This window comes from Heterodontus francisci, chromosome 9 (genome assembly GCF_036365525.1).
Source record: "Heterodontus francisci isolate sHetFra1 chromosome 9, sHetFra1.hap1, whole genome shotgun sequence".
NCBI classification, from domain to species: domain Eukaryota; kingdom Metazoa; phylum Chordata; class Chondrichthyes; order Heterodontiformes; family Heterodontidae; genus Heterodontus; species Heterodontus francisci.
Genome location: NC_090379.1, coordinates 44,102,058 through 44,128,247, shown reverse-complemented (window position 1 = coordinate 44,128,247; position 26,190 = coordinate 44,102,058). Strand labels below are relative to the sequence as shown.

General features: G+C 41.3%; 2 protein-coding genes across 2 annotated transcripts in view; one reads left to right on the top strand and one right to left on the bottom strand.

Moving 5' to 3' along the window:
* Positions 1-3,663: 3,663 nt before the first annotated feature.
* On the bottom strand, positions 3,664-17,486 carry LOC137373705 (heat shock protein HSP 90-alpha). The gene is made up of 11 exons (XM_068038913.1): positions 17,308-17,486; positions 16,676-16,840; positions 13,739-14,105; positions 13,268-13,401; positions 12,824-13,132; positions 12,559-12,724; positions 12,184-12,374; positions 6,600-6,747; positions 6,250-6,518; positions 4,340-4,673; positions 3,664-3,992 (listed from the first exon to the last, which is right to left on the bottom strand). Exons 2-11 carry the CDS (start codon positions 16,838-16,840, stop codon positions 3,877-3,879), a joined length of 2,199 nt encoding a protein of 732 aa, XP_067895014.1. The 5' UTR covers positions 17,308-17,486; the 3' UTR covers positions 3,664-3,876.
* A 93-nt stretch (positions 17,487-17,579) lies between these two features.
* wdr20a (WD repeat domain 20a) overlaps positions 17,580-26,190 on the top strand; it is a 130,755-nt gene continuing 122,144 nt past the window's right edge. The window contains exon 1 of the mRNA XM_068038916.1: positions 17,580-17,657. The gene's annotated coding sequence lies outside the window, so the exon portion shown is untranslated. The remainder of the gene's footprint in view (positions 17,658-26,190) is intronic.

Below are 26,190 nucleotides of genomic sequence, written 5' to 3'. Positions count from 1 at the left end.
CTGTGAACATTTCAAGTCATTGTACTACAGCAGAAGCAACCAAACTAATACTTAGCTTCAGGCATGTGAGTTATGAAGGGAGATTAAAAAGCCTAGGTTGGGATTTCTTATTCTGAAGAAATTTAGGGAGATTCTATACAAGATTCTTAAGGGAATAAATTCAAACTTGGTAATATGCCACAGACTTAACTTTGAGCAAAAATACAAAGACTTAATTTATTTATGCACTCAATGCACTTAAGAGTCAAAGAGTCAGAGTCATTACAGCACAAGAGGCTGCCATCCGGTCTTTCAGGTCCATGCCAGCTCGCTGTAGAGACACCCAGTCAGTTCCATTCCCCTAAACTATCCCTGAAACCCTGCATGTTTATTTCCCTCATGTATATCCAATTTCCTTTTGAAATCATTGTCTCCATTTCCACCCATCCTCATAGGTAGTGAGTTCCAGATCATTATCACTCACTGTATTAAAAAGTTCTTTCTCACAATCCCCTCTGTATTTTTTGCCCAAAACTTTAAATCTCTCTCCCCTACTCCTTGTACCATCAGCTAATGGGAATGGCTTTTCTTTGTCTACTTTATCTAATACACCTCTATCAAATCTCCTCTCAACTTTGTTTGCTCCAAGGAGAACCCCAACTTCTCCAACCTAACCTTGTAGCGAGTATCCCTCATTCCTGGAACCATTCTGGAAAATCTCCCCTGCATCCTGTCAAGGACCCTCACATCCTTCTTAAAATGTGGTGACCAGAACTGGACACAATACTCTAATTGTGGCCTAACCAGAGCTTTAAAAAAGCAGGAAAGTTATACTGAACCCCTTTATACTAAATTATTTATGAAGCCCAAGGTCTCATATGCTTTGCCAACTACTCTCTCTCTCTCAATATGTCCTGCCACCTTCAAAGATTTATGCACAATGAACCCTCAGGTCCCTCCGTTCCTGCACTCTTCAGAACTGTGCCATTAAATCTATATTGCCACTTCCTATTGTTATGACCAGGTAAGGAAAGGATCTCAGGCTCCCCTTTGGTCCCTTTCCTAGTTTGGCTCTGACAGGGTTTAACTTATAAGACACTGTGTTTTTAGCTTAACCCTTCAGTGAGTCCTTACTCACTGCTCTCTAATTGTAATTGTAAATGAGCCAACCAGACAGACTTTCTTCGGTTTAAACAAGAAAGACATAAGTTTATTAGCCTTACCACTCTAAATCAGTTAAAATTACTAAAATATGTGACACAACCACGCGAGCATGCATACGAGATAAACACACGCACAAATAGATAGAGGAGAAAGAATTAAAGGGGGAAGATTAAATAGAGTTGGCAATAAATAGAATTCAGTTACTGTCTTTTCCTTTGGACATAAAGTCCTTGATTGGAGTTGAGGTCTTACTGTTCTCACTGGGGCCCAGTGCACACTTTCAAACTTGTTTCTCTGCTTCCAGAAGGCCGAACCAAAGGGGTCCTTTGTCTTGAGGCTTAAGATGCTTCTGTGGGTCCCTGGGGCTTTGCTTGAGAGAGGGGCCTTCGTTCTCTTTGGTCTTCAAATTGCAATCTGCCCCAAACCTTTCTGTGAGGCACAATTCAAACAGTTCCCAGTCTGGCAAGCAGATAAGTCAGGTGACCAGCTATTTGTTTGAAACAGCATCATCTGCAAGGGTTGTTGATTCTTCAAAGCTTACTAGACGCACTGGGTGGAGGGTTGGCTCTTAGACAAGATGTGGATTATCACTGTTGCCCAGACCAATCTAGTTAATTGAATCAGTGAACACTTCCATTGTCTCTCTATTCAACTGTCTCTCAGAATGCAAATAGGCAGCCATGTTTTAGCTGTTCAGTTCCGTGGTCCTTTTAAACAAGTTATGTTCAATAGAAAGTTCAAGTAGTATTCCATATGACAAAATTAATGTTTCCATTTGGCCAGTGTGGTTTCTGTCTCACTATCCTTTCTGCCAAAATGCATCACCTCACACTACTCTATTAAATTCCATCTGCTACTTGTATGCCTATTCTGCTAGCCTATGTCCTGCTGCAGTCAATTGGTATCACTGGCAAATTGAAATTTTATTGTATTCCAATATCAAATTCATTTTCATACATATTGTCATGTTCCTGTAGTTTTTTTTTCTGGGAGATGCAGTATGTCTTCAAGGCTTGCAAATGATCAGTACTGGTTTAAGAACGAGCAAGCCTCAGGACTTAATTTAAACTGAAGGGAAGTTAGACTATGAAAATCTTTTATCCCTCAAAAACTCTAAAGTCAAATTGATTCATTTAAAAAGTGTTTGCAAGTTGTTAATTGTTGAAATTTACTGAAAGAAGGAAAGCATCACTTACTGCTGGAATTAGACTACAGACTATTTTACTGTGGAAGATCCTATTTCTTCCCCCATCGGACAGCTGTGAGGACTTCAAGCAACATGGACTGTAAATTTGCAAGGACTCTAATTTTTTCTATTTTAAATGTTTATATCTTAGTAGTGTAAGAATTTTTTTTTAAATTAGTTAGTTGATTTAAAGACACCTGGTTTGGTTAGCCTCATTCAGGGGTTATTAGTACAATTTGGCTGGGTCTTTAATTTGGAAAGTTTAAAATGATATGTTAATTCAATCCAGTCTCTCCACAGATTACTTAAGTGTGTTTCTCCCACCACAATCAGAATCATATTGATTGGGGGCTTTGATTGGAGCAGTCAATCACAAGTGGTGCCTCACAAATGCAGGTTGTTAAAAGGTAACTATTAACTTCAGAACCTAAAGTAAAACACACACCCTTCCAGGGAATTAAAAATCCACCTGTACTTCTGCCTACTACAAAACATAGATCCATTAAAAAAAAAAATGAAGCTCCTGCAGTTCATCCAGTCTATAGATCTACAGATTGTCCTGAAAAACTAGTCACAACCCCTCGTTTGTGGGGCTGATGAAATGAACAATACTATCCTGTTACTTCCATCAAAGACGACCTGTAGTTATTAAATGTGCAAACAGTTCATAGCTCTTGAAATCCCCAAGGCAATTCAAAACCAAGAAAGCCGATCCTTTAGCCTGTAACCTGATACAATGTGTCCAAAGTACTGCAGTAACATGGTTATCTGCCAATCCTTCTCCAAAGCAGCATACCATCATTAGCATCACCAAATGGTAGCTGCATAGCAGCTGGACAAACCATTGTAATTGAGATTGTAATTGTAATTTCTTGCAAATAGGTTTTGCTAGTGTATCTTTATCCACTAAATCCAGTATATGCTACATGGTCACTTCGTAAGACAAGAAATACTCTATTCTGAAAGAATATACAGGCTCCAAAGTCACTACTCTGACACCTCCCATGGAAACCCAAAAAGCTTTACAGAAAAAGGGAAGCCTCTTTGCAGAATGAGGACAGAAGGAATAAAGTAGCATCTAATGATAGCAAACATTGTATTATTGTCTAATTAAACCCATTGGCAATGGGTAACAAGCTTCAAGAAAACCTGCTTTTTCCATCCCACTAGGATTTTAATATCACTGTTAACCTAGCTCTAGGTCATCGCAAACCTCTTCAGGTGAAACATGGAAATGAAGATAAATTAATTGGAGCTAAAGTACTGGTTTTGGCTAAGCAGGGGAAAATCTAATAGGAATAGCTTTATTTACAGTACCTTCAGAACACACCACAAAGGATTTAAACTAAATTTATTTTGCAACATATACTCAGTTGTTAACTTGCAGTTTACGGATACAAGTTTACAGAACTCAGCATCAACTGTGCTTCACTGAAGTGATACTGTTGAAGTTGTCTATTACTAGGTTTTTTTTTAAAAAACTGTAGACTGCAACAGCTCTTCAGAATTTAAGCATAAAGTGGATTGGTACTAGCTATATAGTTCGTTCAGTCAACTTCTTCCATTCGTGATGTATCATCATCATCGCCTTCTAGGGGCGGTATCTCTTCTGTATTTGCTGTTGTGCCTGCATCCTCCATGACAGGATCATCTTCATCAATACCTACAGAAACAGACATACATTATGAATGCTTGTTAAGCATTTCATCCAAAAATTTATTGAAAAACCTATGAAATCAATGGCAGCTAAAGGGGAAAAGCCTGTTGGCAGATGGTCTTGATCAGAGGGGAAAAAGGCAGCAAAAAAAAAAAAAAATTCCTCCAATAGGAGAGAGTAGAGTCAGATCCTGGAAACCATGTCTAGCATTGAACCTTTTCTATCTTAGGAGATAGATAACATTCCTTTATGCAAGGAAATAATTCTGGATTAATGTTCAGATGTTTTAAATAAAAGCTTCTCATCTCTTATGGGAATCATAACATTGAGCATATTTTAGTCAAGATACTTACCAAGACCAAGTTTGATCATCCTGTAGATGCGATTAGCATGAGTCTGCGGATCTTCCAATGAAAAACCAGAGGACAGAAGTGCAGTCTCAAAGAGAAGAATGACCAGATCCTTTACTGACTTGTCATTTTTGTCAGCTTCTGCTTTCTGTCTCAGTGTTTCAATAATTGGATGATCAGGATTGATCTCCAAGTGTTTCTTAGCTGCCATGTAACCCATTGTTGAGTTATCTCGAAGTGCCTGTGCCTTCATGATTCTTTCCATGTTGGCAGTCCACCCATAGGTACTGGTCACAATGCAACATGGCGAAGCAACTAAGCGATTGGAAACAGTTACCTGGGGGAAATAAAAAGGTAATGAATATATTTTTAAAAATCACCGCAACTATGTTTAAACTCATAGAATGATCAGCACAGGAAGAGGCTATTCAACCCATTATGCTTATGTCAAGTGTCTGAAACAGCTATCCAATTAGTCCCACTCCCTTGCAAATTGTTCATCTTCATGTATTTATCCAATTCCCTTTGCAAGTTACCATTGTATCTGCTTCCACCACTTTCAGTAAATGCATTCCTCATCAGAACATCCAACTGTGCAACCTTTTGACTTGGCAATCAGCAAGTCAGTCAAGATTTTGACCACTTCCATTAGATCAGCCTATAGCCTTTTTTGTTCGACGCGGTCACGGAGAACTTGCAAACTCCACACAGGCAGTACTCAGAATCGAACCCAGGTCCCTGGAGCTGAGGCTGCAGTGCTAACCACTGCGCTGCCCGCAATTCACCATAAAATGGAGGTAAAATACTGTAGGCCCCAGCTAAAGATCCATGGACGCTTAAAAAAAAAAAGACTTCTCAATTTGTCCTGCTACCTTCGAAGGCTTACATAATCTATACCCAAGGTCTGTGGTCCTGCAGCACCTTTAAATTGCACTGTTTAATTTATATGGTCTCAAATTTTTTAAGCAAAAATCAATCACTTTATACTTGTGTTGAAATTTCAGCCATTTAAAGAAATCATTCTATTCCTCTTGAGATCTTACAATCCTCACTTTACCGTTTTCAAATGCACTAGTCCATTCATAACTAAACACTGAAATCTGTCAAAAAACTGCACTTGTGGAAATTTAAAGACAAAGGCAGTACAACAAAAATCCTGCAAAACATTAGTTTCCAATTTGATATTAAAAGCAGCCAAATTCTTTGGGACCCATTTTAGTAATTTTATTCAAACTGGCAAAGTCAAAGTTTGGTTTCAACTCCTACCATTGCCAAATAGCCCAATATTTACTGAGGTACTACCCAGACCAAAGCTTGGAAGAGACACTGGAGGGCTGATAGCACAATTGGAACCTCAGTACTATAGGGGCAAAGCATCCAAAAAAACAAGCAACTAAACGTTTGACATATGGCCTTAAATGCATTAGATTTAGAAAAAAAAAAATTATAGTTTTAAAAAAAGTGACACTATTTTGACAGTATTCTTTTTCCATCTCTACTTGCATACATAGGGACATGAAGCAGAAATTGGCAAATTCAATCCAAATATTGAATGAACATTCATAACTACAACCAAATGGAAGCATCTGTGCCATCAGGCTAATGTATTGTTCACTAAGTAAATTAGCTATCAACTTTTTAGCATTAGGGGAATTCTCAGCAATAGGACAGATTTTTCTGAGATGTGCTAATGGGATCTACTGGGTTACCATTAATCTTCACCAGTGTTTTATGACTACAAACAATAGGAATTGAGGTTCTTCAGCTTTAACTATAGAAATCAAGTGTTTTTAAAAGTCAGCTTTTTTCCCCTCAAAAAAAAAGCAAACAGCAAAAAAGGCTGAAAATTATTCATCTTACAGCACTTGTATTTTATGCAATTATATTCTATTATCCATAATATAAAAACATACTTTCTCAATTTTCTTCTCCAAGATGTCTTTCATAATCTTGCACAGATTCTCATAATTTGCTTTCTTTTCTTCCTGCTTCTTTTTTTCCTCTTCATCTTCTGGAAGCTCCAAGCCCTCCTTAGTTACAGAAACCAAAGTTTTCCCATCAAATTCTTTCAGTTGTTGCACACAGTATTCATCAATTGGCTCAGTCATGTAGATCACCTCCAATCCATGTTTTCTTAGCCGTTCCACAAAAGCAGAGTTGGCTACTTGATCCTTGGTTTCACCTAGATTTTAACAAAATTCAGAATGACTACATGCATGTAACATGTTCATTTCAGAAATCATATGGTGTACATTTTACATACCAGTTATGTAATAAATGTGTTTCTGGCTGTCTTTCATACGGGAGACATAATCTTTCAGGGATACCATTTCATCACCACTCACTGAAGTCTGGTATCGCAGCAATTCAGAAAGCTTCTTGCGGTTTTGGGAGTCCTCATGGATTCCAAGCTGGAGTTTTTTTTATTTGGGGGGGGGGGGGGGGGAAAGAAGGGGAAAGAGAGAGAGAGAAAAAAAAAAGAGGGAGAAAAAAAAAGATTGGTTATTCAGCACAATTCGGGCCAGTTAATAAAAGGCTCAGCGTTCAACTTCCGGTCATGCATTAATTGGCATGAGAAAAGTACATTTGCTGAAAAAGTGATCAGGGAAAATAAAAACATGCTGATTTATATACAAGAGCCATGTGTGAACTAACACATTTGCTGCCACAAAACAAGCATTTACAAATGTCAAAGTCCAGGAAAAGCACTTTGAAATCAAACTGGACCAAATATTAAGCTTCAGACAAAGCCTCTGAAAAACTAAATATACACAAACAACTAAATTATGTATTTGTTAAATTCAAAAAAGGGCAGTGGACAGCAGATATTGAAAAACATTCAAGGATTTGAATGGTACATCTTGCTAGATTAAAAAAAGGGCTGGCATCCTTGAGAAACAGGTGACCTTGAACTTATGGTTCCCAAAGCTTCCCCCCTCACTTGAGTCTGTTGTAGACTGATGGAAACAGATTATGATTAGTCAACAACACCATCACCGCTGTATTGTTTGACTAGCAGTTGGACATAAACTTGATAAGACTGGTCTTTTATTCATCTACATTCATATGTAGAAAGGTTTGATTTTTGGATTTGTGCCTTCATAGCTGAACAAACAAATTTATGGTGGGAAAGAAGGTTAGCCAACAGAAAAGGTTATGTAGAAAGTGTGAAACAAGTTGGGTCAATTTGAATTTATAATCCCAGCAAATAAGGCTCCTTCAAAATAGAAACACATTCGCATCCTTCCCTCACCTGCAATATGGGGAGGCAGTGGCATTGCATTGTCGTCACTGGACTAGTAACCCAGAGACCCAGGGTATTGCTCTGGGAACATGGGTTTGAATTCCACCATGGCAGAAGGTGGAATTTAAATTCAATTAATAAATCTGGAATTAAAAGCTACTTTAATGATGGCCATGAAACCATTGTTGTAAAAACCTCTGGTTAACTTATATCCTTTAGGGAAGGAAATCTACTGTGCTTACCTGGTCTGGCCTCTACATGTGACTCCAAACCCACAGCAATGTGGTTGACTCTTAATGCCATCTGAAATAACCTAATAAGTCACTCAGTTGTATCAAACTGCTACAAAGTCAATAAAGGAATGAAACCAAACAGACCACCTGGCATTGGAAATGACTATAGCAAACCCGGTCCTGTCGGGAGAGCTGTCCCACAGACTAGTTAAGCAGCAGCCGGAGTCATACTCAGAATCATACCTTACAGACAAGGTCCCAAACACCATCACCATTCCCAGTTATGTCCTGTTCCACCAGCAGGACAGACCCAGAAGAGATGACAGCACAGTGGTATACAGTCAGGAGGGAGTTGTCCTGGGAGTCCTCAATATCGACTCAGAACCCCATGAAGTCTCATGGCATCAGGCAAACATGGAAACCTCCTGATTATCACCTCCCCTCCACCAACACCCACCCCCCCAAACCAACTGATGCATCAGTACTTCATGTTGAACACCACTTGGAAGAAACAGAGGGTGGCAAGGTCACAGAATGTACTCTGGGGGAGAAACTTAAAATGTCCATCACTACTGACTGAGCCCCAAAGGACATAGCTGATAGAATGGGTCTGCGGCAGGTGGCATGGGAACCAGCAAGAGGGAAAAACCATACTTGACTTTGTCCCTCACCAAAATCGGCCTGTCACAGGTGCATCTGTCCAATAACCGCACTGGTAGGAGTGATGACCGCATAGTCCGTGGAGATGAGGTCCCATCTTCACATTGAGGATATCCTCTATCATGTGTGCACTACTACCATGCTAAATGGGAGATTTTGAACAGAACTAGCAAAGCAAAACTGGGCATCCATGAGGCGCTGTGGACTATCAGAATTGTGCTCAACCACAATCTATAACATCATGGCCCCGCATATCAGCCACTCTGCCATTACCATCAAGCCGGGGGACAGGCGGGAGGAAAAAAAAGGGAAAAAATATCAATCCTGGTTCAATGAAGAGTGCAGGAGGGCAAGCTAGAGCATCAAACACACAAAAATGGAGGTGTCAATGTGGTGAAACTACAACACAGGACTACTTGCATGCCAAACAGTGTAAGCAACATGCGATAGACAAGAGTTAAGCAATCCCACAGCCAACAGATCAGATCGGAGCTCTGCAGTCCTGCCACATCCAGTCATGAATGGTGCTGGACAATTAAACAACTAACTTGAGGAGGTAGCTCCACAAAATATTCTCATCCTCAAAGTGATGGGGGAGCCCAGCACTATCAGTGCAAAAGACAAGGCTGAAGCATTCGCAAAAATCTTCAGCCAGAAGTGCCGACTGGATGATCCATCTCTGCCTCCTCCTGAAGTCCCAGCATCACAGATGCTAGTCTTCAGCCAATCCAATTCACTTCACATAAGAAACGACTGCAGGCACTGGATACTGCAAAGGCTATGGGCCCCGACAACATTCCAACACTGCTGAAGACTGTGCTCCAGAACTGGCCGTGCCCCTAGCCAAGTTGTTCCAGTACAGCTACAACACTGGCACCTATCCAGCAATGTGGAAAATTGCCCAGGTATGTCCTGTACATAAAGCAGGACAAATCCAACCTGGCCAATTACCGCCCCATCAGTCTACTCTCGATATAGTCAGTAAATGATGGAGGCGTTGTCTATCAAGTGGCACATGCTTAGCAATAACCTGCTCAGTGATGCTCAGTTTGGGTTCTGCCAGGGCCACTCAACTTCTGACCTCAATGCAGCATGGCTCAAAAATTGAGCAAAAGAGCCGAGGAGAGTGTGACTGCCCTAGACATCAAGGCAGCAACTGAGAGTGTGGCATCAAGAAGCCCTAGCAAAACTGGAGTCAATGGGAATCAGGGGGAAGGAGAAAACTCTCTGCTGGTTGGAGTCATACCTAGCACAAAAGGAAGATGTTGGGGTTATTGGAGGTCACTCATCTGAGCTGGAGGACATTACTACAGCAGATCCTCAGGCCCAACCATCTTCAGCTGCTTCAATGACCTTCCTTCAATCAGAAGGTCAGAAGTGGGGATGTTTGCTAATGAGTGCACAATGTTTAGTACCATTTGCAACTCCTCAGATACTGAAGCAGTCTGTGTAGAAATGCAGCAAGACCTGGACAATATCCAGGCTTGGGCTGATAAGTGGCAAGTAACATCTGCTCCACACAAGTGCCAGGCAATGACCATCTCCAAGAGAGAAGCTAAACATCTCCCCATGGTATTTGATGGCATTGCCATCCCTGAATCCTCCACTATCAACATCCTAGGGGATACCATTGACCAGAAACTGAACTGGAGTAGCCATATAAAATACTGTGGCTACAAGAGTAGATCAGAGGCTAGGAACCCTGCAATGAGTAACTCACCTGACTCCCCAAAGCCTATCCACCATCTACAAAGCACAAGTCAGGATTGTGATGGAATATAAAGCCTGGGTACCCGACCCAGACTACGTGTCAGGGTGGACAGTGCTGCTTCTGGGAAGTCATGGGATCAGGCTTACCCATGATTCCCCACAATTGCAGTTGCAGGAATAGCTTGCTGCCAGAACAGATGAGGTGTGTCGGGTTGGATGTGATAAAAAAAAGGCTCGGGTTGGCTGTTGTCGGGTCGGGTGTTAATTTTACACCCGAGCCAGGTGTTAATGGAATACTCTCCACTTGCCTGGATGGGTGCAGCTCCAACATCACTCAAGAAGCTAGACACCATCCAGGACAAAGCAACCCACTTCAGTGGCACCCCATCTACAAACAAACATTCATTCCCTCCACCACCAACACACAGTGGCAGCAGTGTGTACCATCTACAAGATGCACTGCAGCAATGCACCAAGGTTCTAGAGACAGCCCCTTCCAAACCCACAACCTCTAACCACCTAGTAGGCCAAGGGCAACAGATACATGGGAACACCAACTGCAAGTTCCCCTCCAAGCCACACACCACCCTGACTTGGAACTATAGCTGGGTCAAAATCCTGGATCCCCCACTGTGGGCACACCTACCCCACATGGACTGCAGCGGTTCAAGACAGCAGCTCACACCTCCTTAAAGGGCAATTAGGGATGGGAAATTGTGACAAACCACACCTGCCAAAATGAGACATTAATTTTGTTGTATGGAACCTTATTTTTGAACTGTTACTGGACATTGAATAAACTTGCTCAAGACCACAGAACTGGCTGAAAATATGGCTGCACATTTGTATTTTAAATGACAGTTGCAGAAAAGAGATAATGGAAGCACTCCCTATTCGATTAGCCAGATGGATTTTGTCAATAACGATCAAGAGAGAGAGTCACTGAACCAGCATTCCAACTGCAACCACCCCCCCCCCCCCAAATAAAAAAAAGTCTGGTAAACTTGCAGGAATCCACAAATCTCAGGTGAGGCAGCTTCAAATAAGGTGCTAGTCACATGACTAACCTGCTGGCCAACCTGGTTTTTTAAAAAAAAAAACTAGTGTCTGACAGAACAGTTTTTGCAAGAGACTTCAAGAAGAGAGGACCACTCAAAATTTCAGGGACCCATGGAAGTAATTCAAGCCTTGAAAGACAACTCTTGCAGCCTTCTGGTACCAGCTAAACAAGTGAAAGTGTGACTGGGCCCCAACGAGAACTGCATGACAACTTCAAACAAACTTTACATCCAACTCAAAACCAGTATCTGAATTTACATCTACTACTTCAAACCTTCCCCCACCCAAACTGTTTTCTCCTCTATTTGCGTGCGTGTCTGTGTATACACGACAGTGTGGTCGTGTTACGTATTTGCCGTTTTAACAGTTACAGTCAAGATTAATGAACACACACCTTTTCTGTTTAAATCTGAGAAAACCTGCCTGGTTGATTTCTTTGCATTTACAATTAGAGAGCAGTGAGCAAGGACTCACTGAGGGGGGAAGGGGGGGGGGGGGGGAGGAGGGGGAGAAGGAAGATAAAAACATGGTGTTTTAAAAGTTAAACCCTGGTTTGGCCAAACCAGGAAAAGGCCGAGGGGAGCCCTAAACCTCTTCACCAGGTCGTAACTGCAATAAATATTGTCCTAGCCAGTAACGCCCAAAGCCCACGAATGAATTTTTAAAAATGTACTCCTCGTGGATGAAGCTTTTTCTGGGAGTTGAGGAGAATGGGAAGCAGCAGCCCCAGTTTTAGTCCACATATAAAAAAAAAAGTGCTTGGAACAAATATACATTACAACTACTAGACTGAAAGTCAACAGTATAGAGATTAAATCAAGGCAGAATTACACGACCTCTCTTCTTTCCCCCCCCCCATTAGTCAATGCCAAGTTATTGTAAATACTGGCAAGAAAAAAAAACAATGCCCCCCACACCTTTATTAGCTCCTATATTTTTACCTTGAGGTTTTTGGAAAATTGCTCATATAGCTTCTTGTAATTTTCCTTGTCCTCAGACAATTCTGTGAAGAGCTCCAGACATTTCTTGACCAGGTTTTTACGAATAACTTTTAGAATCTTGCTCTGCTGCAACATCTCACGGGAAATGTTAAGGGGCAGGTCCTCTGAATCCACTACCCCCTTAATAAAATCTTAGGGAAAAGTGATTTTGGAATAATCAGGTTAAATTTATTAAACTATTAACCTAGATTAAGTAGAACTACCATAAAGTGTTCTTTAACATGACAAATTTAATGGACCAGATATTAAAACAAAATTAGTCACAGAAGTATATAAACACAACAGCTTTTTTGTCCCTGTCCAAAAAATACTTACTGAGATATTCTGGAATGAGCTCTTCACAATTATCCATAATGAAGACTCTGCGCACATACAGCTTAATGTTGTTTTTTTTCTTTCGGTTTTCAAACAAGTCAAATGGTGCTCGTCTTGGAGCGAAGAGTAATGCTCTAAACTCCAGCTGGCCTTCAACAGAAAAATGCTGTACACATGATTAGTTTGTTGCATAAGCAATTAGAGGTCAACACAACTTCCAAGTTTGTCATTAAGCAAATCAACTAACATACAACACTGCACTTACTTTTACTGCCAAATGTTCCTCCCAATCATTTGTCAGACTCTTGTAGAATTCTCCATATTCTTCATTTGTAATGTCTTCAGGATTCCTTGTCCAAATAGGCTTTGTCTTGTTCAGCTCCTCTTGGTCTATGTATTTCTCCTTAATTTTCTTCTTTTTCTTCTTGTCACTTTTCTTTTCATCTTCTTCATCATCTGATCCAACATCTTCAATTTTTGGTTTGTCGTCTTCCTCGGTAGCATCATCCTCTTTCTTTTCTTCTTTTTCCTCTCCTTCATCATCACTGATCTCTTTATCTCGCTCCTTCTCCACCTGTGTAAAATAAAAATATCTACCATTTCTAGGGAAACTAGTTATGGATTATTAGATTGATAAGTCAATGATGTGAACATCTGTTTATTAAAATCCCTGTAAGACACTAAGTTTTAAATTAAGAAAAAGACTTACAAATAAAGTGATAGGGTAGCCAATGAACTGAGAGTGCTTCTTCACAATCTCTTTGACCCTCTTTTCTTCTACATATTCCATCTGATCTTCTTTCAAATGCAAGATTACTTTAGTCCCACGGCCAATCTCCTCACCTTTTTTTTTTAAAAAAACAAACCCAATGAATGCATGTTTTTATGGGCATTATCCTCATTACAGAAGCTTGATTAAGTGTCCAATACAGAGATATCTTAAAGTAAAAACCTTGTCTCTTCCAGGTACATTCAAGCGATGTCATCTTTACTACATAAATATTGTGTAGCAATCTTTTGATCACTGCACAATACCCCTTTCCATCCTCAAGCAGATGGAATAAATGGAGCTGTAGCATAACAAACCTTTAAGAACAGAACTAGGGAAGAGAGCAATTTAGAGCTTGGACTCTGATTTGAGCCGATATTTAATACTTAATCAATCTACACAATTACTTACCATGGTCCAGTCTCACTGTGAAAGATCCTCCAGCAGATGATTCCCATACATACTGATCATCATCATTGTGCTTAGTGATGACTGTTACTTTTTCTGCAACTAGATAAGCCGAATAGAAACCAACACCAAACTGCCCAATCATGGATATGTCTGCACCAGCCTGCAAGGCCTCCATGAAGGCTTTTGTTCCAGACTTGGCAATGGTACCTAGGTTGTTAATGAGGTCAGCTTTGGTCATTCCAATACCAGTATCCTGAATAGTCAATGTGTGCTCCTTTTGATTTGGAACAATGTCAATCTTCAGTTCTTTGCCAGAATCCAGCTTGCTAGGATCAGTTAAGCTTTCATAGCGAATTTTATCAAGAGCCTTTAAAAATAGAAACAATTACTTAATTGCAGAAATTTGACTTTTGGTTTGGGACAAGTAGCAAAGAAATAAAATTACTTCAACTATGCAATTCTGCATTTGTAATTAAGTGAAACATTTGTCCAATCTTTTCAACCAAGACTATGGCAAACTTAAAGTAGCTCAACCTCGACATAAAGTTGCTATCCAGATGGCGTGTTTATGTTTGAAGAGATCATAGAAACACTGCCTAGGCCATTCAGTTCAACGTTTGAGCTGCACCTTTGAATAACCTATCAGTTAAAAAGAATTTGTTTCTGGGACGTGCGCTTCGCTTGCAAGGCCTGCATTTATTGCCCATCCCCAATTGTCCTCGAGGAGGTGGTGGCAAGCTGCCTTCTTGAACCACTGCAGTCCTTGGGGTGGTCATTCCCACTCTTTTGCCCAAAGCCCTGAAGATTTCTCCAAGTATTTACCTAATTACCCTTTCTTTTTTGAAAGTTATTATTGAATCTGCAATCATTACCTTTTTAGGAAGTGCATTCCAGGTCTTAGCATGAAAAGAACATGCTCATTTCACCCACTGGATTGTCTATTAATTATCTTAAATCTGTGTTCTCTGGTTACCAATCCACCTGGCAGTGGAAACAATTTCTTATCTAAGTGTATCAAAAACCCTCAAATTTTAAGCACCTCTAACAAATCCATAAAAATATGAACGAAAGAAACAGTGTTAACTGCTTTTTCTGGGTAACTAGTTTAGCGATTTAGACAACTCCAGTCCCCCATTCTTGCTGAAAGTTCATTTCTTATACACATTGTTTCGTCACTGGCGCAGCATCTTATTGTATAGAAAAAACAAAAGGAGGATTAAATGTAAAAAGATACTTATTTCTAATGTGTTTATGCCATATTCTCTGCCCCTTCCTCTTGGAGATTTTCCCAGAGTGTGGCTCTAGACACTGGGCACATTCCAGTAACTAGCATTAAATGGCTATTATTCATTTGACTACACATCAAACTATTTGACTGGAATAGCATTAAAGCTAAACGCATCTTGACTGGTATTTGCAGATTAACCACTGATGTAATGGCAGCATTCCTACCAGCACCCTGGCTGAGATCAGTTAACTCACAGACCAGATATCAAATCTTCGTCAATTTGGTTCAGCTTGCTATTTTAAAGAATTTGAAACCAGACATGAAGTGATTGTTTTCCATTTCTGGAACTTGGGCTCAAATTTAATCCAGACCAAATCAAAGTGTCCTCTATTAATCACAAAGCATCTTAATTATATTTGTTTAGTCTCAATCCAGTTCATCAAAACAGGATGGCAGATAAACGTTACACTGGTCCAGTACAAGGCTTTGAGATGCGAAGACATTGTTGGGGCAACAAGGTTTTTTTTTGTTCATTTTTTGAAATTTGGGTGGCACTGCTAACATTATCACACATCCCTCATTAGCCTTGAGAACATAGTAAGCAGTCAACGCATTTAAGTCACAATGCTGTCAAGTAGGATTTCAACTCTGATGAGGGAAAATGGGGATATGTGCAATTTGGGATAGTGTGCCACTGTACCCCTGCAACAGCTGCCTACATTCAAAGTGGGGGGAGAAGGGAGACAGTTGGGAGCTTCACTACTGCAGCATCTTGCCAAGGCTCCAGCAGTAGTGCATCTGGTAGATAGGACAGTGTGCCAGTGGCAGAGGGAACAAAATGTTTAAAGGTGATGAATTTGCTCCAGATGTGTCCTGGATGGTGCCAAGCATCAGTATTTTTGAAGCTATACCCATTGAAGCAAGTGAGGCTCTCAATCACACACCTGACTTGTAGATAGGATGTGGAGATGCTTTGGAGAGTTAGGTTAACCACTCACTGCAGAATACCTGCTCTAGTAGCCATGACATTTGTCTCATTAGCCCAAGTGGCTACTGCATTTGTCTAAACAACTGACTACAGTTAAGTATTCATTGGCAATGGAGTGCAGTAAGATTTGACTAACTGTGCAAATACATTAAGGTGACAGGGTAAGAACCTTTGGAATTAGCACAGGTTGCTTATAAATTAAGACTGCTTCAAATCTAGGGAATGTCTTGAAGATTAATGCACATCTATTGATAAATGTGGCTCCTCAGATGCCAAAACTTTCCATCCAGGCCAATGGAATTTTATTACCTGCTCTGATCTACTGTTGGCATTGTTTAAGTATACCAGCTATTATAAAAGCAAAATACTGAAGATGACAGAAATAAAAGCAAGAAATGCTGGAAATACTCAGATCTGGTAGCATCTATGGAGAGTGAAGCAGAGTTAACATTTCAGGTGAGTAACCCTTCATCGAAGGACACAACCTTCCTCGGGAAAGGGGGGGTGGGGGCAAAATTTCTTATCTACACGTTCTGAACATTCTCATTGTTAATCAGAAAGTTAACTAGCTTGACGTGAAGTAGAAAGTAGTTATATTAAGCATTTTTCCTGCATCACAGACAAAAACACCAGGAACATTAAGCTTTATTGAGTATGCTAAACCATGTGGAAATTTGATGTAGTTGTATCTTGATAACAAGTCACTTGAAAAATGACTTACATCAGAGGAATTAGAAATGAGCTCTCTCAGAAAAATCTCTTTGTTGGAATAAAATGTATTGATGATCAAGGACATCAACTGAGCAATTTCCGCCTGGAAGGCGAAGGTCTCAGTTTCTTCCTCCATTGGCATATCCTGCGTAGCTACCGGAGTTTCTTCAGGCATCTGTTCATAAAGGTATAAACGTTTAATAAGCAAGACAAAAAACACGATTGCCATTAATTAAAATCAGAGCAAGGGAGAAACCACTGATATTCGTGGTATCCGAGTGACTCCACATGCGCAAACATACTCCACCCACCAGAACAAGCTTCTAGAAAAGTCTCGAGGCTTAGCGCAGTAACAGCGCTTGACAATGAACGGACAGAATTGCTAACCGTCCAAGGAAAGCCAACTTTTCCTTAATAGCCATATTGATCTTTTCGGTGTTTGAATTATGAACTACGTGAAACAAAAACATCCGGAACATTCTTACGGTCGGTAAATCAGCTTGGCGATTTAAAGTTATAGAAAATTAACCGTTTCATTTTCCACAAAATGTGGAAAATCAAACATTGCGATTAAAAGACGTAACTGCTAACATTTTCTCTTAATTATCCATTGATAATTTTAAACATTTCTTAAACGTTTACCTTCAAGTCGCTCACGCTCCAAGGTTAAAGAATAATACAGCTACGATCACCGTGCCTACAACTTTTATCAACACTAGTACCTTAACTAATACAAGCAGAAAAGGCGGCGAACCGACTTTTATACGGCGCCTCGACTTCGCCGAATTAAAGTTCGAGAAACATCTCGAACCCGAGTCAGGGCGCTGCACTGATTGACAGAGGCGTCGGCCAATGGGAAATCTCAGCACCCGGCGTTTCAAATCCGAATGGACCAATAAGCGGAGTGAAGGCGGAGACACGCCTGGCAATGCGGAAAGCAGTTGAATGAGTCACAGCCCCTCTGTTGCTGGAATTTTCTGAGCCGTTTTGAGGTGAGGAGGAGCTGACGTGTTGCAGCGCTTACTGAACTTAAATGAATTGTCTTCTTAAAAACGCGAAAAATCGTGGTGTCTTGTAACAAAAACATTACCATAGTACCATTTTGAATATGTAACTACGTTTTACAATTTGTTTAAATTTAGATATCAAAACCTTAATCTCACTTGTTTCGTCGTAAGAATGACCTCGAGTTTGGAACAACCTTTTCGTTGTTAATATCGTAACCTATAATATGGGTTTATATCTTATGAAATTGAGTAAGAGTTGTTTAAAATAATTGGTGTTCTTGGTTAGTTCTTGAAGATTTTTTAAAACATCAAAATATAATTGGTTCTTTTATACATCAGATTGACTTCGAGTGTCTTAGTGGACAGTTTTTTTGGTTGAATTTAATTTTTTTAATACATCAATTCATACAAGTCCATGATGTTCACTAGACATGAAAGCTTTAAGCGCTTTGTAAAACATAGCAGCCCAGTCACCATTGATAATACCACAGATGGAGAAGGAAGGAAGGAGTGGATGAGGTGAAGGGGGAGGGAGGATGAGGACATGATATCTGAGAAACCTTCAATTCGTGTGGCAATGTGGTGGTTGTTTTAGTTTCAGACTCTGGAACATTCTTACAGGATGTAAGATTCAGTATGAGATGAGAGACTGGAGTGTAATTGCTAAGGTATGCTTTCTCCCGCTAGGGTCCTCCTTGTGTTCAATTACACACTACTCAAGTACCAACCCTCACCGTCCTCAGAATATCAAGGTGACAATAGCCATCTCCAAGAATGAGGCTGATTAGTTAACTTTTTTTTAACCGGTTAAAGAAATTCAGCAACTATACAATAGTGATTTTTTAAAAAATCCATAGCATTCTCCTGATACACACAGTGGCGCAGTGGTTAGCACCGCAGCCTCACAGCTCCAGGAACCTGGGTTCGATTCTGGGTGCTGCCTGTGTGGAGTTTGCAAGTTCTCCCTGTGTCTGTGGGTTCCTCCGGGTGCTCCGGTTTCCTCCCACATGCCAAAGACTTGCAGGTTGATAGGTTAATTGGCCATTATAAATTGCCCCTAGTATAGGTAGGTGGTAGGGAAATATATAGGGACAGGTGGGGATGTGATAGGAATATGGGATTAGTGTAGGATTAGTATGAATGGGTGGTTGATGGTCGGCACAGACTTGGTGGGCCGAAGGGCCTGTTTCAGTGCTGTATCTCTAAACTAAAGATGGTTTACATTAACACCAGAACCGTAATGAAAACCAGTACACTTGTAACTACAAGTCCAAATTTGGAGGTATCTTTTGCCTTTAAGGATATCTGAGTAGGTTTGACTGTGGATAAACTCATTAATAACAGGAGCAGTAGATGGAAACTTCACAGGTTCTTTTCAACATTGTTGGGTTTCACAACTTTGAAGACTGTTCTGAAGAGTTCACATCAGAAAGAGGAGCACAGACAACATCCAGGGAGATGGTTAGTTTGTTACGCATGGGAATAGGTGAAAGATCTAAAGCTTTTGACAAATCATAAACAATACCACATCAAAGACACTAGTTGAATACAATAATTGATCCTTATGATGTTTCCACAGGTAACAATCTACCAAAGCTAAAAATGTAACAGGTCCAATCTTCTGTTCAATACTTTTAACACTCCATTTTTTCTTTTTCTCTTCAAAGTTTCATAATTAGCAATCCAGCATTAAAAAGTTTTCTTCTCAACACTGTTTCTGAGTCACGCTTAAAAATATCAAAATATTCAGCTTTCTTCAGTGAATAACTCAGAAAATAGTATACTTGTAACCCTATAAGGCATTGTACGGTAACTCAAGTCAAAAATACAGCTAATTTCTGATGCGTAGTGCCAAGATCATCTTTAGAGAAGTTTTGAATGTATCGCCCACTCAATTTCTCCACTTGATTTTGGGTGTCTGGGTGTGGAGATGTGATATGAAGCACACCATTCCTATTCAAAAATTGAGGAAAAACTACCTGAACGAAAAAGTGTTCCATTGTCAAAGACCAGTTCCACAGGAAGTCGATATTGGGCAAACAAATATCGTAACACATCAATCATCACCATTGCATCTCTTGATCACATTGGAACCTCTTTAAGCCATTTAGAATGAGAATCCAAAATAACTAAAATTTCTGCTTCTTCAGCTCTGAGATCATGAATACATCACTATGGTTTTGTTGGCGGTTTCCAAGTGGTAGTTTCTACAGGGTTTACAGGTATGTTGATTTGACAATCTTGACACCCATGAACAGCATCTCTGTTGCCATCTAGGGAAGGCCACCACATGTGCATTCTAGCAAATCCTTTCCCTCTTACTATACAGGATGACTGTCATGTAGTTCCTGGATTATATGGTTTTGGAACTTCGGTAGAACAACAGCCTAAAAGTCTGCACAGCAAGCACCCATTTTTGATTTAATTTCAATACAGTACATTTGTAGATCTGGTAAAACTCCAACATTAACCCAGCCAGTCACCACATACATAACACAGGACAATACAGGGTCGTGCTCTATAGTATTGTATATGTCACTTGACTGTGATTGGAAGTGAGTTCAACTGCTCAGTAAACCGTTTCATCATTGTCAATTCTTTGGCAATAAGCAGAATTGGTAGATCGATTAAAAAAAATCCAGATTAGCAATCAATTTTGATGGTTTAAACTTGATGTTGGGGAGGCAGTGGCATAGTGGTAATGTCACTGGACTAGCAATCTAGAGGCCCAGACTAATGCTCTGGGCACATGGATTTAAATCCCACCATGGTAACTAGTGGAATTTAAAATCAATTAATAAATCTGGAATTAAAACAGCTAGTCTCAGTAATGATGACCATGAAACCATTGTCAGTTGTTGTAAAAACCCATCTGGTTCACTACCGTCCTCTGAAATGAAATGAAAGAAATCTAAAAGGAATGAAACTAGATAGACCACCTGGCATCAACCTGGGAACTGGAAATGACAATGGCACACCCAGCCCTGTCGACCCTGCAAAGCCCTCTTTAATAACATCTGGGGGCTTGTACCAAAATTGGGAGAGCTGTCCCACAGACTACTCAAGCAGCAGCCTGACATAGGCATACTAACGGAATCATACCTTAGAGAGAGTGTCCCAGACACCACCATCACCATCCCTGGGTATGTCCTGACCCACCGACAGGACAAACCCAGCAGAGGTGGCGGAACAGTGGTGTACAGTCGAGAGGGAGTGGCGCTGGAAGTCCTCAACATTGAATCCGGACCCCATGAAATCTCATGGCATCAGGTCAAACATGGGCATGGAAACCTCCTGCTGATTACCACCTACCATGCTCCCCTCAGCTGATGAATCAGCAGTACTCCTCCCTGTTGGACACCAATGGGAAGAAGCACGGAGGGTGGCAAGGGTATAGAATGTACTCTGCTTGGCGACCTTCAATGTCTATCACCAAGAGTGGCTTGGTAGTAGCATTACTGAATGAGCTGGCTGAGTCCTAAAGGATGTCTTGCTGCAATTATACAGGGCCTTGGTGAGGCCACACCTGGAATATTGTGTGCAGTTTTGGTCTCCTAATCTGAGGAAGGATGTTCTTGCTATAGAGGGAGTGCAGCGAAGATTTACCAGACTGATTCCTGGGATGGCAGGACTGACGCATGAGGAGAGATTGAGTCGGTTAGGATTATATTCGCTGGAGTTCAGAAGAGTGAGGGGGGGAATCTCATAGAAACCTATAAAATTCTAACAGGACTTGACAGCGTAGATGCAGGAAGGATGTTCCCGATGGTGGGGGAGTCCAGAACCAGGGGTCATAGTCTCAGGATGTGAGGTAAACCTTTCAGGACTGAGATGAGGAGAAATTTCTTCACCCAGAGAGTGGTGAGCCTGTGGAATTCGCTACCACAGAAAGCAGTTGAGGCCAAAACATTGTATGTTTTCAAGAAAGAGTTAGATATAGCTCTTGGGTCTAAAGGGATCAAAGGGTATGGGGCGAAAGCGGGAACAGGTTACTGAGTTGGATGATCAGCCATGATCATAATGAATGGCAGAGCAGGCTCAAAGGGCCTACTCCTGCTCCTATTTTCCTATGTAAACAGAGTCTGCAGCAGGTGGTGAGGGAGCCAACAAAAGGGAAAAACCTACTTGATCTCATCCTCACCAATTTACCTGTCGCAGATGCATCTGTCCATGACAGTATTGGTAGAAGTGACAACTGCACAGTCCTTGTGGAGACGAAGTCCCATCTTCACATTGAGGATATTCTCTGTCGTATTGTGTGGCACTACCACTGTGCTAAATGGGATAGATTTCAAACAGATCTAGCAACTCAAAACTGGGCATCCATGAGGTGCTATGAGTGGGCCATCAGTAACCTCAAGGGCTGGCATATCTCCTACGCTACCAGCACATCAGTGCAAAAGACAAGGATGAAGCATTTGCAACCGTCTTCAGCTTGAAGTGCCAAGTGGATGATCCATCTCCGCCTCCTCCTGAGGTCCCTAGCATGACCGGGGCAAGTCTTCAGCCAATCCAATTCACTCCACAGGATATTCAGAAACGGATGAAGGCACTGGATACTGCAACGGCTAGGGGCACTGACAATTCTGGAGCACAAGTGTTCAGCAGTATTGCCGGCATGTTGTCAGGGCCCATAGCCAAGCTGTTCCAGTACAGCTACAACACTGGCATCTACCTGACTGTGGAAAATTACCCAAATATGTCCTGTACACAAAAAGCAGGACAAACCCAAACTGGCCAATTATTGCCCCATCAGTCCACTCTCGATCGTAAAGTGATGGAAGGTGTCGTCAAGTGTTTCAAGCAGCATTTACTCAACAATAACCTGCCCACAGACACTCAGTTTGGGTTCCGCCAGGGCCACTCAGCTCCTGACCACATTACAGCCTTGGTCCAAACATGGACAAAAGAGCTGAACTCGAGGTGAGGTGAGAGTGACAGCCCTTGACATCAAGGCAATATTTGACCAAGTGTGGCATCAGGGAACCCTAGCAAAACTGGAGTCAATGGGAATTAGGTGGAAAACTCCACTGGTTGGAGTCATAGCTAGCACAAAGGAAGATAGTTGTGGTTGTTGGAGGTCAATCATCTTATTCCCAGGACATCACTGCAGGAGATCCTTAGGGTAATGTCCTAGGCCCCTCAGTCATCTTCAGGTGCTTCATCTATGAGCTTCCATCCATCATAAGATCAGAAGTGGAGATGTTCGCTGATTGTGCAATGTTTAGCACCTTTCGCAACTCCTCAGATACTGAAGCAGTCTATGTCCATATGCAACAAGACCTGAACAACATTCAGCATATATCAGCATAAGTTACATTTGACCACATAAGTGCCAGGCACTGACCATCTCCAACAAGAACGAATCGAACTTATTACTACAGAGTTGAATGATCAGCCATATGGACCAACCATATAAGTACTGTGGCTACAACCAGTCAAGAGACTGGGAATTCTGCAGTGAGTAACTCACCTGCTGACTCCCCAAAGCCTGTCTGCCATCTACAAGGCAGAAGTCAGAAGTGTGATGGAATACTCTCCACCTGCCAGGATGAGTGCAGCCCCATACACTCAAGAAGCTCAACACCATCCAGAACAAAGCAGCCTGCTTGATTGGCACCCCATTCACCACCTTCAACATTCACTTCCTGCACCACCAACGCACAGTGGCAGCAGTGTGTACCATACACAAGATGCATTGCAGAAACTCACCAAGGCTCCTGAGACAGCACCTTCTAAACCTGTGACCTCTATCACCTAGAAGGTCAAGGGCAGCAGATGCATGGGTACACCACAACCTGCAAGTTCCCCTCCAAGCCACACACCATTCTGACTTGGAACTATATCGCTGTTCCTTCACTATCGCTGGGTCAAAATCCTGGAACTCCCTAAAAGTACTGTCGGTGTACCTACCCCACATGGACTGCAGCAGTTCAAGAAGGTGGCTCACCACTACCTTCTCCAGGGTAATTGGGGATGTGCAATAAATGCTGGCCTGGCCAGCGACACCCTTATCCCGTGAAAGAATAAAAAATATGTTTCTACTGCTTAGATGATAATTAAACTGCCCATCTTTGAAACTGGTATTCCTGTTTGTAAAGAATGTGAAAGCCAAAAGCTATGATCAGTTTACAGAAAAAAATCAACATCCAAATAAGTATGTGTGTAATTTCTTCACTGCAAATATAATAGTCGGAGCCTCATGTTTGGTCTCTGAGAAAGTTAGGGTATGGGAGGTGAATGTTATTGGTTCTTTAGAACAGTCAGGATGTTGGTGAGAAATTGCAGCTCCAAACCCCAGGTGAGACAATCAAATGATAAAATTAGCGGCAAATTACGGTCATAATGTCCCAATTATGGTGCACTTGCTATTGTTACGACCGAGGCGGGAGGAGTGCACTGGTAATTCAGTCCCACCTCTCCATAGGTCACAACATATTATTTAAAATTTTCCCACTTACTAATACAGGCAATCATGTACACTATTTTTCCCAGAATAGGACACACTAAAGACCCCTTTTTTATCTGAGCATCTCACACTCACGCACACACACATATATGTATACTGGTTAACTAAAAAAAAACACGATTTTTTGGATCAGAGCTCTGTTACAGACAAAAAAGCAGGTCACTTGCCCATTCCTGAAGAAAATAACAGATGAGACATGCTGCACCAAAACTGGCACATAGTCCAACCTCCGAGCACATGCAGACAGGCCACCGAGTGCCCCCTAGAACAGTTCTCTTCAGGCCGCACTGAAAAGCAACTCTAGCAAGCCCTCCTCAGACAGGAGACGAGATGCCTCGAAACGGACTTCACAGGGTCTTTTATGGAATTGCTGGAAAGTAAGCTGGGTTGTAGTCTTTTCTCCTTCCTTGACACTTCAGCAGACTTGACTTTATCTCCTTCCAGAAGGTAAAACACGCACACTCACAACCAGAGAGCTTGTCGGATTTCTGCCCTTCCAGGTGCTCTGCTGCTACTGCGCTTGTCACTTCTCTGCCCCTGTCAACAGGGTTTCCGCTGCAAGCCTAACCCGAGCCATGTGATAACCAGCAACATTGTTGCCAATCCGGCTCCGTCAGTGTCCTCCTGATGGCTCTTTTTTTAAAAAACTGGTCCAACATTTATTCAGCTTAACCATAAATTCCTTTCAAATATTTTTCAACAAAAAAACAATCCCTTTTATCACACTTATCAAATTCTTCAGCCATTCAAAACTACTCGTCAGTCCTTCGACTACTCCCACTTATGAAGGAATCTCCTCAATGGGTACGTGTTAACATGTTTGGAACAAAGTTTGGGTAATAATTGACTAGAGCCAGAAATTATTGTAATTGATCTTCATTAATTGGAGCAGATGCAAAAGTCATTGCTTCAACCTTCTTCAATGGTTGAAAATCAAACCTGTTAATGAAAGAACAATACTCCAGTGTTTTTGGTCTTGGAACAGTGAGCATTTGGACTTCTTTACTTGGATATCATATTCGTGCAAATGTTTGGAAATCTTTTTTGCAGATGTGTTGCCTCTGAACGTCTAGTAACCGGTAGATCAAGAGTTCCTTGGAGACCAGCTAAAAATTGCCTCCACAGTTTTTTGAAATATGGCTGAAGCAAATACAGTATCAAAATTCAGTCATTGCGCATTTATTGTTAGGAACATAGGAACAGCAGTAGGCCATTCAGCCCATCGAGCCTGCTCCGCCATTCAATACGATTATGGCTGATCATCCACTTCAATGCCTTTTTCCCACACTATCCCCATATCCCTTTATGTCATTGGTATTTAGAAATCTGTCAATCTCTGCTTTAAACATACTCAATGACTGAGCTTCCACAGCCCTCTGGGGTAAAGAATTCCAAAGATTCACAACCTTCTGTGGAAAGAAATTTCTCCTCATCTCGGTCCTAAGTGGCTTCCTTCTTATTTTGAAATTGTGTCCCCTGGTTCTAGACTCCCCAACCGGGTGAAACATGTTAGCTGCATCTACCCTGTCTATCCCTTTAAGTATTTTGTAGGTTTCAATGAGATCACCTCTCCTTCAAAACTTTAGAGAATACAAGCCCAATTTCCCCACTCTGTCTTTATAGGACAGTCTCACCATCCCGGGAACAAGTTTGGTGAACTTTTGTTGCGCTCCCTCTATGACAATAATATCCTTCCTAAGGTAAGGGGACCAAAAGTGCACACAGTAGTCCAGGTGCGGTCTAACCAAGGTTCTATACAACTGAAGCAAGACTTCACTGCTCCTGTACTCAAATCCTCTTGTGATAAAGGCTAACACCATTAGCCTACCTAATTGCTTGCTGCACCTGCATGCTAGCTTTCAGTGACTTATTGACAAGGACACCCTGGTCCCTTTGTACATGTACGCTTTCAAATCTCTTATCATTTAAGAAATACTCTGCACATCTGTTTTTCCTACCAAAGTGGATAACCTTACATTATATTCCATCTGCCATGTTCTTGCCCACTCATTAAGTCTGTCCAAATCCCTTTGAAGCGGCTTTGTATCT